Source organism: Montipora foliosa, chromosome 2 (genome assembly GCF_036669935.1).
Source record: "Montipora foliosa isolate CH-2021 chromosome 2, ASM3666993v2, whole genome shotgun sequence".
NCBI lineage: Eukaryota > Metazoa > Cnidaria > Anthozoa > Scleractinia > Acroporidae > Montipora > Montipora foliosa.
Window position 1 is genome coordinate 43,910,663 of NC_090870.1, and position 15,335 is coordinate 43,925,997.

Sequence of the window (15,335 nt, forward strand, 5' to 3'; positions counted from 1 at the left end):
TGATCTGCTGTTTTCCAGGTCTTCTCCCGACCCGCCGCCAAGACCCGCCGAGAAGACCCTGAGAACGAGGTTGGGCTATTTAAAGTTAAGTAAATTTTCAGCTCCGACCATTGCATTTCTAGCTTTTTGATTGGCTAAAAAACTCCGACTATGAGCCAATAGTCGAAGTTTTACGTCATATGGAAAATAGTGCGCCAAGATGCTCTTTCCGGACGCTTTGTAAAATTGTGGAAATACAAATCGGTGGCAAAACCCGGTTTGAGAATTTACTAAAACAATTATTCCATTCGCCCTTGTTGGATATGAAGTGATTATGACCAACTCGCGCTACGCGCTTGTTGGTTATTTTATCACTTCATATCCAACTCGGGCTCACGGAATAATTGTAATGTTTCATTAAGGGCATTAATTATTATATCAACCAATAGATGAGGAATCAGGATATCAACCATTTTTAATCGTTCCCACAAGCGTTGAAGTGAGCTAAGCAAGTATTATGTATACGGTACAATATTTGTCCCCATACATAACGTATCTACTATCGTCCCTCTTCACCGCGGGCGCAGATTTGTCTGTTCGCCGAGGCGCTATTTGAAAAATGGGTGTTTAGACTTAAATACTGTTTATCGATCTGTTTATCAGCGAACTCAGCCTCCCTCTACGCCCGTGGAAGAGTTTTTTCCGTTCGCCGATCTGCCTTCGCAGACCCTGTTCGTCACTTCGCTCCCTTGTCCAAGCAGCAGTTGATGTCATGGGATTTGCTACAGAGTACAGAGACTCAATAACTTTCATTTACTATTGCGTCAATGTTGGGCTTACGATCTTATTTTTTGCATTTGGAACACTCTATTTGAAGTATAGAGATCGCAGAGATCAGGAAAGGAAAGAGGATAGAGATCGCAGAGATCAGCAGAGAAAAGAGGATAGAGATCGAAGAGATCAGCAAATAAAAGAGTGGCGTGATTTCGCGGAAACTATCAGGAGAGAGCGCAATGAACTGAAAAGTAAAAACATCCCTTGGAAAATTTCAGAGGTGAAGAACGCATTCGGAAAAATTCAGATTTACAAAGATATAAAGGGCACTGATGTCTTGAGATTCATGATGAGGGATCCTGATTACAAACGTTTCAAAACCAAGCAGCTGGATGCCCTTCGCGAAGACCTAGACTCAGTTTTTCCGCTTTTGAGTCGGTGCGCATCATTGATTCTATTAGGAACAGTTCCTGAAAATATCAGGGCTGAACTTGGAAGGCTGGTCACTGATTTGGTAGAACTTACGTTGCCATTTTACAAAGGAGAGGAAAGAGTTGACACCATTTTGAAATGCCTCGAACATTTTGGACATTATGGCAGTGATAAGAAAAAGGAGGAATCGCGGAGGAGTAATGTGGATGAAAGGCTTGAAACAGATATTCCTTATGTTCGCCAACTTAGATTTGGTGATCGGCAAGCAGCGATAAATTGTAAACCCTTCAGCAAAACAGCAATGAATTATGAACACTGTAGCAAAGAAGCGATAAATTATGATCAATGCAGCAAATTTACATTTCAGTCAATGTTTCAGTCCCCATCCCTTTGGGAGGTACAAGACGATCAATGTCAGCAACGCGATTTCCTGCAAAAAATTCAAAATGACCTGGAGACGGAGAAGTACATGTCAGACATTGCCAAAGAATTGCGTCAACAAGCATCCAACCTGAACTTTATTGACAAGATCGACTCAGGCGATCGTGACGAATTGGTAGTTGTGAAAGTGTTACACGAGATACGTAACTACATTCACTTCATTGAACAAGGACCACTCGATGAAGAAAGAAATAGAAATGTAGAAACACTCAAGGATATACATGAGCGTGTAACAAAGGTTGGATACGATGAGCTAATTGTTAGAGACACTGGTCGGCGATTCGAGGAAGAGATCTCTTTCTTAATGAAAAACATGCGAAAATATCACAAAAGCGAAGGATTTAGATTGCAGTTTGAACAATTGTACCGCAGATTTCATGAGATAATTGTCATTAAGGGTAACGGTGGTCCTTTAGCTCCTTCTTCAGATGCCATAGTCCCAAACGACCAAGATGAGACTTCTGTGTAACACCCACAGAACACTGAGGATATCGCAGCACTTTTATTCCATGTTGCTGCAATCGTGCAATCCCAAGATGAATTGTCTTTTGATCTCTAACATTTTAGGAAACCCACTAGAAAACAAATTTGTTATAGGGAAGATATCATTGACGTCACCCATTGTCATTAATGTGCCAACCAGAGCCCCATTGGCTGTCGAAGCAAAACGTCCTTTTTTCCCGTGGTTGGCAAATTTGAATGACAAAAGCAATGTTTGTAAACAGATATCTTCGCTATATAGCTGTTGCACAACCCCGCACTAAGGTTAAATCTAACTGGAAAGAGGTAATGAATGAACATGACAGTACGTTAGGTTTTGCATATATGCAGGTTTGAGTTGTGAGTCACTGCCCTCGTACCCTCATTATATAGTTTGATCCTTGGTATGTAGTTGATCAATAAAGAGTTACTGATGGCACCAGTGTGTCTGGAAGCCTTGGGTACAAATGTACATAGGCCACACACGTCCATCAAATAACTGGGCACCAGGGATTGCTTCTCCCAACAACCGCCTGGAAAAGACATGTCCCTAGAAGAAAGTGGAGAATAGAGACTTAGACTGGCTCAAAATAGTGGATTTCATTACGTATGAAAGACGAATTCACGGACAGACTGGGACGTTCATTCATAGATCAATGAATATGGTGCCACACACACAGCTTCGGCGTGGGAACTTTCAACCCCACCTGCACTGCAAATATCACATTGAACAATAATTTAATGTTGAGACAAGTCCCAGGAATCGCACCTCTGTCGGGTTTCACTATATATATGTCGAAGTTAACTGAGATCTAGGATCTGGACATGTCACCCCTTTCAATATTACCAAAAGACAGCCTTTTGCAAATTTAAACCCAAAGTTTCACTAAAGACTCAGTAGTTTATTTGAATAAGGATATAATAAAGATACTTACTCCGCTGTTACAATAGCATCTGTGGAAAAGGGTCCTAATATAACAACTCCCCTCCATATTTTAATGAAAATACAATGAACAAAATTCCTTTTTAAAATCTACCCTTTGTTATCATTAGTCAAGCGATGAGAAAAAAAAATTAAAACAGTTTGCATTCAAGATTCATGGGTGCATATAGCCCGGATAAGGACTATTTGTGGGGACTTTGACTGACTTTTCAAACCTGAACGGAATTTATCATCATAGTTACATCTTTAGCCAAGTGTTTCAAATTGTCCAATGAGAGAGCAGAATACCCGAGCGGGCAAGATTGAGCTATACTGCCCGCTCGGGATTTCTCGCTTGGTCCCGAAAGATCAAAGATCATTTTTTTTGTGTTTTATCCCATATAGTAAATCCTTTATTGACCAAGCTCGTTCGGTCAAGATGGCGGGATATTGGAATCGTTTTTTTTCGGTGTTTATGGAGCTCGACTTCGTCTGGGTCCATGAACACACAAAAAAAGAACTTGGCCAATATCAAGCCATCTTGACCTCAAACTTGGTCAATAACCCATATATCTTTCACGTTCGTTGCAACTTGTTTCTATTGTTTTTGTCCTCTCTGCCTCACTATCAAGCTGAATATAGAGCGTTTTTACTCACGTGACCAGCAGCCATATTGGATTACTGAAACAAAAGAAAGTCAGTTTGCGTAAAAATAGAGTTTAATTCATGGGGGAGTAGTTTTGTACGCCATCATGGCCGACATTTCTTTGTTTTGGAACACCAACATGGCCGCGCCGCCGTGACGTCATGTAACAAAGCTCTATTGATATTTCGAAAATGGCCCATTGCTTAAATTGTCCAGTTAGCGTGACCATCACTTCTCCATTTCGTCTATAACCCACACTTGAAATATATGTAATCTTAGATGTTTTGGTGTGTAGTATCACTGAGTATTTTTACTAGTTGTGCTGTATTTTGACGAGCCCGCTAGGGCGAGTCAAATACAAACAACGAGTAGACACAATTAGCGATACTGCACACTAAAACACCTAATAAGCTACTTATTCAGTCCAACTTTTTTGCACTAAATTTTTAGCAAATGAATTGTAAACATGTGAGAGATTTGTGCGTGCGGGGCAACATCAGCAACTAAACTAGTCAAACCGGTTCTCTACCGTACAAGAACCAAGTGCACAAATAACTGTACAATATCGTGGTATATTTGTACTCGTTTCGTGCGTTTTTTGCACAATAACTAATACACCTGAATGATAAATAAATTTCTTGCATTCAATGAGCAAGCACTATAAGACAGAAAAACAGCCGGGTCAAACGATAGCTTTCCCGCAGGCGTTCATTTCCTTCCTCACGCGCTCACACACCCGAAAACCCCCGTGCCCAATCCCCTCTTTTGTTTTTCCCCTCGCAGATGCCTTGCTGGTCCGCAAAGGCCACTTTTAAAAATACCATAATACTCTTTGTTTGCCCTCCAAAATTTTGCGCAAGCATTGTTTTTATTTTCTCTTCGGGAACATTGTAAGTGGCCTATTGTTGAAAGGACGGGCAACTTTAACGCCCCACACGCCGCGGACGTCCTTGAGGCTTCATCACGTTTCTTCCGTTCATCCGGGAGGAACGCTAGACATTTTTATCTAACGGAAAAGTCACTATTCTTAAGATAAAATATACTCCACGTTGAACGTTGGCAAAAGCTTCCGTACACTTCGATGTGCTTATTCACGCGGTCAAATAATGAAATCTTGCACAAATAGGCTATTTCCGAGTTCATGTTTGCCTCCTCCTCAAAGCGAGTCTAACTGCGAAGTTTTTGTGATGGTAATTAGTTCTTCTTTACATATGAATGAAAACTAATTATCATAAGAAAAACTTCGCACTTAGACTCGCTTTGAAGAGGAGGCAGAGTTAAACTCGGAAATGGCCTATTAAACAGGTAGGATTGTGACTTATCCACGGAATAAAGCTATCGACAAGTAGTGCAACTGCGCTTGTCGTGTATTAATCATGAAGTATCCACCATACTTTGGCACTGTTTTCGACAGTTTAGTAAAGTAGCGGACATATTTCTGAGTGCACTGGACTTTGCATTTTTAAGCGTCTTGCGAGCGCCGAAGGCGCGAGCTACCTAGGGGGGAATGTCCCCTCAGGAAATTTTTTTAAAAGAACACTCAGAAACGCTGTTTCCAGTGTTTCTAGAACCCAAGAATCACTCAAATTCTCTTTATAAAGTAGGTTTAGTAAAATAAAACAAACCCCTCAAATATTGGCTTCAAAGTACCAGATATGGAATGGGAAACGTCCGGCATCCACCCTCAAACGAAAACCCTGCTTTGGCCGGCCAGATTCTGGGGCGTGTGCAAAACCCGCAAAAAAGTACGCAGGACGACTATTTCTGACATTTAATTTTTGTTATGCATCATTCAACATTCAAATTAGCCAAACGCTGATTAGCTTATTGTTACAGACAACTTAAACCAAATATAGCTACTAAACAATTCGTTCACGACCAAACCTAACTACAATGTACTTTTAATTCAATGCGTAAAAACCTGGGTACATTAAACTCCTAATTATCTATTGCTATATATTCTAGTTTACATTGAGAGCAAAAACAATGCAGTTTATCCACAAAATAATAGAAAACACAAATCTAATAATATTGCAGTTCAACAAAACAAATTCACAGGAACCAAAATAGCTCCATAAAAGAAACTGTATAAGTTTTGCACAGGTGAAGCATTCGACATTTCTAGTCCGGGTAACACAGCTTTGAACTTTGTCAGTTTCTGATCAAATATTATTTTGATAACGCGTCCAGCCTTCCTCGGGTCCAAACTCTTGGTGACCACTTTGGATGATCAAGGAATTCAAAGAGTTTCTTTGTACTTAACTGGTTAAACAATGATGTTAGAATGATAGATTTTTAAAGAATGCACCTCATAATAACCAGTTGCAGGCTGAATTGCAATTGAAACTGAGATGTGACTTTCGTGTAACAAAAAGGTTAAGCTTGGATGTCAATGGATGCGCTCTAAAACATTCTACAGTCCAATAAATTGGAGGTGTCATTGCTCTAAATTTGGGTTAGGGTTAGGGTTAGTGAATAATACTGTTGAAGGGGTTACGAAGGAAGTACTGGGCTCTACAAGAATGGTTTATTAATAATTCATTTGATTGTCAATGAATTGTAACCGAATTCCAAATCAGTGAACTGTTGCAAGCTATATTGAATATAAACCGTAACATATGCCAGAAACAGAATTTAGCACCACCATTTGCTACTTTTAATCAATGCCACAATACTACCAAAAGTTGATCACAAAAAATACAAGCTGAAAGTCACCAAAGGCCATTTTGTTACTATTGTTCTGTGAGACATTGTTCTTGGAATTTGCTTTGTACACTGCAATCTAAGCCAATTAAAATAATGGAAACGGTTTGCAAAGCATTTAGCAAAGATGAATAAAGAAAGATTAAAATGAACAATACAATGCCTAGGACTTGCTTTGAAGTTGTTCAGAGACAGATTTATGAGACAGCTCATCTGCAGTGGTTGCATGAATATATTTCGTTAGGCCGGTTACTTTTTTCTTGAAATCTTCACTTGAGGCTCCATGAATCATCTTTACTTTTGGATTACAGTCATCAGGGCACCTGAGATAAAATATATAGCAACTTGTCACGTTGAAGGGTTTGGCTTCCTTTCTAAATTGAAGAAGCAGAGCGCACTAAACTATATCGAGTTGCAAGCGTGGCAACACAAAGATGAAGGAGCTCGAGGAGTGCCCTCCCTCGTGAAAACAAAAACAACAACTAAAAACGTGAAAGAAAAATAAGAATACAACAGAGTTCCTAATCTAAAGGCTCCTGAATTGATTTCTTTTCTTATCTATTATCTGATTTTAACTCTGTTCTACAGACACCGAAGAAATTGTGGTGGCCACTCAATGGCCCCTGATCAAACTTACGTAATATGTCAAAAACTCGTGCTTCGTGTTTCATCAGGGGTTCCAAACACCTCGAAACAGATAAAAGCACGAATCCGCAGGCCGAGTACTTTTATTGTCTCGAGGTGTTTAGAACCCCTGATGAAACACGAAGCACGAGTTTTTGACATGACTCCTCAATCACGCCTAAAAATACAATGCTATAAACTATGCAAAATTAATGTATTCACTGCGGGAATGGTAAATAGCTCATGCAAGTCTCTGCCTGTATTTTGAAAGCCATGTAAGCAGTGTTTAATTGCATTTGATGGTTATGGCTGAGAAGAAGAAAGGAAAACCGAGTCGTCGCCGAAAAGTGCATCTGAGGAACAAGTGCTGGCTGATGAAGCTGTTCCACCTTCTCCAAAGTACAAAACAAATAGGCTTTAAAAATATTTCGGGAATGGCAGCAGCAAAGGGAGATGAAAGTACCGATTTTAGATCCCGGTGGTCTAATATAGGGTAGGGGAAATTAAACACGTTGTTTTTGCTTGTTTAGTATTATTTCTTTCGGGAATAGTTTCACTTTTTATTTAAAGTAACATGCTCTTGTTTAATGCTGCATTCCACGAGGGAACTTTCCAGAATTGTAATTTCCACGTTGAAAATAACTCTTCGAAGTACGCTAGTGAATAACTGATTGCATGGTAATAGGCCTCATTCAAGATAACCGCCATGTTGGTTTTCAAATTGTCACGCAAATTAGCCATGTGTTATGCTGGGGGGCAAACATTGGAAAAAAGGCAAATTGCGGAAAATCGGCTCGTCGAAATATTGAAATAACATTGCTAAAAGTACATTTTAGAATTGAGAATTAAGTACCTTTTATAATAATTTTATATCTTTTGATTGCCTTTGACATTTTGACTTTCTTCTTCGTTATCTGCTCATTTTTCACCAAAAAAAACATCGAAGTAACTTGTGTAATCCTTATATTTTACTAGTAGGTGATAAACATTCAATGAACGTGAAACAAATCATCACTGACCCGTCAGTGTGGGTAACATGTTCGTCATAACCTCTCGAACTTGTGTTTTTGCCCCTCAAAAGTCTGTAGCTAATTTGCATGATAATAGCAAATCCAACATGGCGGCCGTCGTGAATAAGGTCTATTGAGGTTTCTAATTAAAATTCAAGTGTCTTGATCAGACAACAGGCTGTTGACACAGCTGCAACCTCTCTGGATCTCAGATTCCCCATTTGTCTACAAACATGTTTTTCTAGAATCGGGCTCTACAGTCACCAACGCACTCATAAACGTAACAATGAACACTGGCCATGAACACTGACAATGATTATTTACCAAGTAGACATTTTACTCGATAGAGGGATTGCCAACAACAACTACATTTATCAGTTTTTGAACTGGAGTAACCTTGATCTAGATTTTCATTGGGTTTCAAGATACATGCACCTGACCAAAATGGGGCACTCCGATTGGCTTATAACCGTATGAGTAATTAATGAGTTTGAGACCTTATGATCAAGTACAAGGAAGAGTTACGTCTTCGCAAACGTTGGCCGTGTAGCACTTATATTTCAACAGACTTAACTATTAGAGGGAAATGTGAAGTGCTAGTTTTCTACCCATGTAAACCATAACACTCACATGGTTTATATGGGTAGACAACTAGCACTTCACCGTACCCTCTAATAGTCAAGTCTGCTACCTTATGATCAGACTAAGGACAAAAAAGGTGTGTTGTATTTATTGTCACATTCTTTGTCAATAGTCTTCTGTTCAAAGCTCCTCACAACTCTTCACTTTTCCTAGTCACTTTCCAAACCACAATTTTCATTCTTGCAGAACACCTTTCATATTCCTTCAAGTTTATTAACCCTTCCACACCAAATGGCGTTTTTGATCTCCATCACCTGTACAAGTGTGTGGCACAGTACAGTCTTTGGTATTTTCGCTTTGGACAATGTTTTGTAAAACAACACTCGGGAACTTCACATAACTGAGGAGAAAGTGCTGCTGGTTTGAATTTCAAGTCTTCTCAGACAAGGATGATAAACTGTAGGCCCCGCCTCACAACCTTTCAATGTTCATAACCCTGTGGGACGTAAAAAACCCCACAAACTATTCGCAAAGAGTAGGGCCTGTTGTGGTCAGGTCTCATTTCATTCATTTATGGGTTGGGTCAAATTGCTAACGGACTGATCGCGGCTGCCAGCAGTGGCTGTATACGCTGAGGTCTGTTCTCACCCATAGATTCATAACTTGTAAAACACATTTACGGTAAATATGCACATATACATATGTAGGAAATGCACTATATAAATCCATTACCATTGCTACATGTATGATATAGCACAAAAAAAAAAAAAGGATTTTGACTCATTATCTTATTCCTGCAATGATTACAATGTTTTTGGGTGCAAATCCTCAGCGAGTTGCTCAGAGACGAATAGCAAAGGATATTTGGAGTATGCGAGTAGCTAATCAGAGCATGTCTTCAATGTTGTCCACTGTTTTAATATAATACTAGTATATAATATATGCAAGACTAAAAGAAAACATAGGTTATACAAATTATATGAATAATGTACCAAAATGTACCGTATTTTAAGGTAGCACAAATGAAGGGATGAGAGGGAAAACGGGAATTAATGCTTCATTTTATCAATATTAAGATCATATCCACACCAAAATACATGTAAGAGCCTTCATTTTGCAGGACTTCAAACAAATTAGTTTTTAGTGACGCTTTGAAAGCTTTTTTGGGGTCTTTTTGTGTGAGTTGCAGGTTTCAAAATGCAGTCTTTAAAGTTTCTCACATTGCCACAATCAATGGTAATGCACAACACTGGCATTATTTAAGTATTTCCTGCACTTTCTCTTGTACTCAACAAGTTTGCTATTCTGCATTTAAAGTCACGGCATTCAATAGACCCTGATTAGACACGACAATGAAACTCTGCCATGCACAAAATAAGCAGGATTTTAAAGATTAGACCTCAATATTTTAAAAAGTCACAGAAAATCAAGGATTTAAATGAATCAAAACATGCTTGTACCAATTTCCTCAATTTTATTTGAGCAAAAATAAAAATAGAAATAAATAAATAAATAAAAATAAAAAAAAAAGACAAAAAATATTTTTGCGGCATTTTTAAGTCAACTAACGTGGAACAAAGCAAGTCCACTGCTATTCATAAATCTTTGCAATGTTTTTAGTGCATTTGGGCTTGTTTTCAGTCTTTTTGACTCAGTTGACTGGCCAACTGAGAAGTGTTTTTTTCCTGGCATCCAAAATGCAAATACAGGAAAAAATTTCTGGCATTATTTTCAGAAGTAAAAAATACTCTCCTTCCTTGACTGCCATTGTACATGTACAGTTCTTTGGACCAACAGCAATATCACAAACCTCAGCCACCCAAGTAACCTTTAGTTTAAATAATGTTTATCTTCTTACCATGAAATCATAATTATCTTCTGTCCTACTGTACCCCTTTGGTCAACCCAGAAGTCAAAGATAACGAACTTTGGGTCTGAGCTGGAAGTTATTCTCTTTATCAGAGTTTCATACACCTCTTGGTTTTTCTTCTCTGCTCCAGGTTTCTTTTCAAATGGATCCCCACGCTCCTCAATGTCAATTATGCTTTGGTTGTGGATACCCAGGACCAGATAGCCAATTTCATGGTTTATCTGTAACTTTCTGTACTCCTCTATGAAACTATCACATACAGGGATACCTGTGCCTACCTAAAAAAAAAAATGCTGATTATTAAAAAAATAAATGTATGGTCCTAACAGATAAGTGTTTGATCAACATAGTGTTAACACCACTGACTTTAATATGGTACAGGTTTGATTCTACAGCTTTATATCAAATATGGGAGTTTGTTAGTTCTGTTTTTCTTCTAGGAGAGGATGTCAATGGGGACCGCTTTAGGGGTGGATGGTTAACAACATCTAGGTCCACTTAAAAACTACATCCCTTTCAACCCACTCCCTCCTGGGGAGTGCAAGACTTGTAAATGGGAGCTGCATGAATGGGTCAAACCAGAGATTTTAACACAACGCAGCAATGATTATTTTATAGCAAGTCATCAACACACCAGAAAATCTAAAAAAGATGCACCTTTCTTAATCTTGGACCTTTGCATGTTAGTGCAAACAAGTTTGAACTTACGTTCCTTGAAAGAAAGGAAGCACACGAGACTCTGTGTCCCACATTGAGCAGTTGTAATCATGCACGACCTTCACTGAAATTCTGTTTTTATACTGAAGATGACTCTTGAAATCCACAAAATTACAACAAAAGTTTGAAAGGATAACAGGGTACAAGAAGTTAATAGAAATAACATTTTAACCTACTGACTCCTGGGAGTGAGACCAAAAGAATTTACTCTGTCCAACATCAGACAATTTACTTGCCAATGGGTGAAAGCTCATGAGACAATGAGTCCAAACAAAGTAAGAAATATTTTTGCAATCTTCAGCAAACACTTACCATGTTGAACCAACCAGCTGCAAGGAGACTCTTAACAAATATTCGTCACTTTTTCTGTGAATTAAAACAACTGTGTGTTAATCTCATTTTCCTGTAGTTCTGAAAATAGTTTTGGATTAACTTTCCGCGACGGTAACCAAAGGTTGCTCTACTTCTTTAGCATACTACCGAAATCACTAAACTGTTTGCACCCCGAAAAAAATGATCAATCGCATTTGAATTTCGACTCGCTCATGTGACCATTTGGAGTGGCCCAATTTGCAACATGTCATTCTTGATGTGACCGAGGCCATGGGAAAATAAAGAAACAGACCACGGCTTAAGATGAATGTGTTTGGAAATGATATGAGGTCACTGATAGTTGAGCGCTGGAGATGTTTCAACAGAGTTCTACTGCGGAAGTTTTAGAGACATAGGATTAAAGTACAAAATAAGTGGTCTTACAGTTTCAAAAATATGGAAGACGTTTTGTCTCGCCTTCGATGTTCCACAATGACTGATAACAACAAGCGAGAAGAGATGTCAAATGTTTTCTTTTAATTTATTTGAAACATTACTGTACTTAAAATCACTTTGATCACTAAAAGAAAACAATTTATTTTTCTTCACGACTGACATTATGATAATTAAATTATTGCTATGTTGCAGATTCATATAATTTTCACAGAGAATTTGTCTTTGAATTTACGTCAACCAAAACAACAACAAGGGATAAAAACTCAACTTATCATTGGATTGAGACTTCGGTATTGATTCCAGGGAACAATTTGTAGATACTGTACTGGTATTAACCCATACAATTTCGCTTTACAAGCATGAAATTTGAAACAAAAAAGCATTAACTGTTTACATTGAACTGCATCGCAAGTATCACATTTTTATTTTCTTTTTGGTCAAGGATGCAAGTCTTTACACTACCTGCTTTACCGATGGTTTGCTTTTTATAAGCAGTTGCACCAAATCTAGTTCTGCATGGCTCTTCCAGGTTTTTCTGTCGACCCTTAGCCGTGTGACGATAGAAGTAAATTTGGGGTGCATGTTTGACAAAACCTGTCTTCCATATTTTTGAAACTGTAAGACCACTCTTTTTGTACTTTAATCCTGTCTCTAAACTTTCCCGGCTAGAATTCTGTTGAAACAGCTCCCCCTCCGCTCACTCACATCACTTTCAAACAGTGGAAAGTTCCTTGTTTACATTCATCTCAAGCCATGGTCTGTTTCTTTATTTTCCCACCGCCTCACTCACATCAAGTCTAGAATGACATATCACAAATCGGGCCGCTCCAAATGGTCTTGTGAGAAAGTTGAAATTCAAATGCGATCGATTTTTTTCGGGGTGCAAACAGTTTAGTGATTTCAGTTATAATAATTCAATTTATTCTGAGATACAAAAGATGTCATTGCTGGTTGCTGTATCAATGTGGGAGTCCCCTTGTTCAGGATAATGTGTTGCGAAGACTACTCCATATTTTGATAACCAAAGATGGATACTTTAATTAGTTACATGATTTTGTAAACTAGTCAGAATTATCACAAATATTGTTTTCCTAGATCTAAAAGTCCAAGTGATCTTCTAAAAGGTTCTGTCTGTTTAAAGGGTTGTAAATTAAAAGAAAAGTTTTCTGAACAACAGTTACAGTGTGAGTTAATCAGGTTTATCTTGAGCTTTTATCTTGAGTTTTGATGCAACAGCAAGGGAGACCATGATAAAGTCCATTTATGCATATGAAGTTGAAACCTTGGATGGGAAGCAACAAAAAAGTTTTTAACCAGAATTCAAAACAAAACTTATCTTGCACACCTAAAGATAGGATGAACGAAAATGAAGAGAAGTACTGCAGCAAAAAGAAGCAAACATTGTAAGAGCCCAGGAAGGGGGTTGCTCCCATATAAAAAGGATGGGGGTTCTTGTCGTACTTTTAGGGGTTAAAAAAGCGGTTTTGGCACCTCTTAGGATGTTAAGCCTCAAAAGATCCACAGCAGGAGCTTTAGCTGTACCTTTTAGGGTATTGAACCAAAAATTTATGACAGGAGACATTTGACAATTAACTAATTTTTGATTTTGTGTAATTAAAACCCACAATTTGGTACCTCTTACAGGTGAAAAAAGTTTCAAGCCACGCCCACAAGACAGGATCTTAGTACCTCTTAGGAGCTCTTTTCAAAATTTCCTACGAGCACCCCCGTCATTTTATATGGGAGTCCACCCCCAGGTGTAAGAGGTGTGGGTAAAGAAAAAGGGAGAGGAAGATGGGGAGAAAGAGAGGGAAAAATGAAATCTATTTTCCTTCATTCAATAAGTGCAAGTTAGACATGTATGTAATCGATAAGTTTGGTACATGTAAAGTACTTGTATCGTTCTTCAAAACAACTAAACAGTGCAAATGCATAATTGATTTCTTCTGCGTGCATATTAAATTTCCTGTACGGAAATCGTTCCAATATTTAAAATACGCATGCCTTGCCTAGAAAGCCTTGCCGGGTTGCCAGATAACCCCTCTAGATTTTTTTTTTCTAGAATACCAATGAAAGTTTCAAGAACGAAAATGGAACTTAATCTTTCTCCGAACGAAAAAAAAACATCGTTTGTTTTATCTTGCGTGACTTTGAGGGCGTGTCACAATGTATAAAGGAAACAAATTCCTACCGGCAAACGAGTGTTGAAATCTCCGTAACGAAGATACATCTAACCTGTGTATACGGTAACCCAACCAAAACGGTATAGTCCGCCGTGTTTTAAAAGTCCTTAGTCACATATCACTTTTATCTAACCTTGTATTTGAAAGAAAACGGGCGAGGTAAATATAGATCGTGCGAGGTGACGACGTGATGCTCCGACAGCGATGTGACCGGTTTTCCCAAACAGTTCACGATTAATGTCGGGTAAAACGTCCGTAGCCTGAATATTAGCACACGAAGTTTCACATCAAGCCTTAACTTTCAATTTTCCTGCTCAATTTCTCTGTTTTAAAGCGGTGTATGGACACACGCGAGTACATTGCAACGTTGCGAAATCAGAACACATTCGAAACCGAACAACAGATCGGGAATGAAATTACAACATGTTGCGATTTTATTTAGTAGATAAAAATTATTTTCTGCCAAATTGGAAAGCAGCAAATAAAACAATACGTATATTTACCTAATGTTCTAATAGGAGGAAAAGAACATACCACACGCCACACTTACCTTACAAAAACGAATAATACTTGGTCGAAATGAATGTGCGAAAACCCGTATGTAGGTGGGGAGGTCGAAATTACTTCGTCCTTAGGTCTCCCCAGTGCCAAATGGCCTCCATAGCTCTTAGGAGGCCGGGCACGAGTCATTGCGGGAGGGTAACACGAGCTCTTCCTCAAATGAAGGATTATTCTTCATTTGACCACTCTGTCCCAGGACTTGTGGTAGCAAATAAAAAGAAAAAAGTAAAAGCTGTCTCTGGCGGCCACCCAAAGCAGGGAAAAGTGCCCTGGGGACGAGGTTGGACTAAATCCAGGAATCGATCCGACATCTTTTTGCCTCGTTTCGAATACGGCGCTTGTCACGGCATCACGTGTGCGACAGCTTCTTAAATTTGCATGAAACATTGTATTTTTGTTATCTACGCCTTGTCATTTAATTGATACCCACGTTATCAGCTTATGAAGCTTACTGATTCCTTCACTTTGTGAAAAAGGTACCACTAGGCTAAACACAGGAATCTACGCCTTGTCATTTAATTGATACTCACGTTGTCAGCTTATGAAGCTTATTGATTCCTTCACTTTGTGAAAAAGGTACCACGAGGCTAAACACAGGAATCGATCCGTCCATTCATGTGTTCGAAGAACAAAGTATATCATT

The 15,335-nt window shown here is 38.7% G+C and overlaps 1 protein-coding gene and 1 long non-coding RNA gene across 3 annotated transcripts; one reads left to right on the top strand and one right to left on the bottom strand.

Annotated features, from left to right (window-relative positions):
- Positions 1-562: 562 nt before the first annotated feature.
- LOC137990846 (uncharacterized) lies at positions 563-3,056 on the top strand. The gene has a single exon (XM_068835954.1). The coding sequence runs from the start codon at positions 752-754 to the stop codon at positions 2,093-2,095; it is 1,344 nt and encodes a 447-aa protein (XP_068692055.1). The 5' UTR covers positions 563-751; the 3' UTR covers positions 2,096-3,056.
- A 2,374-nt stretch (positions 3,057-5,430) lies between these two features.
- LOC137993213 (uncharacterized) lies at positions 5,431-14,766 on the bottom strand. 2 transcript variants are annotated; one of them, XR_011121828.1, is made up of 4 exons: positions 14,682-14,766; positions 11,493-11,546; positions 10,452-10,741; positions 5,431-6,700 (listed from the first exon to the last, which is right to left on the bottom strand). It is a non-coding gene; the product is annotated as an uncharacterized lncRNA (long non-coding RNA). The 2 variants fall into 2 exon arrangements; XR_011121829.1 differs by lacking the exon at positions 14,682-14,766 and adding an exon at positions 13,130-13,150.
- Positions 14,767-15,335: the final 569 nt, after the last annotated feature.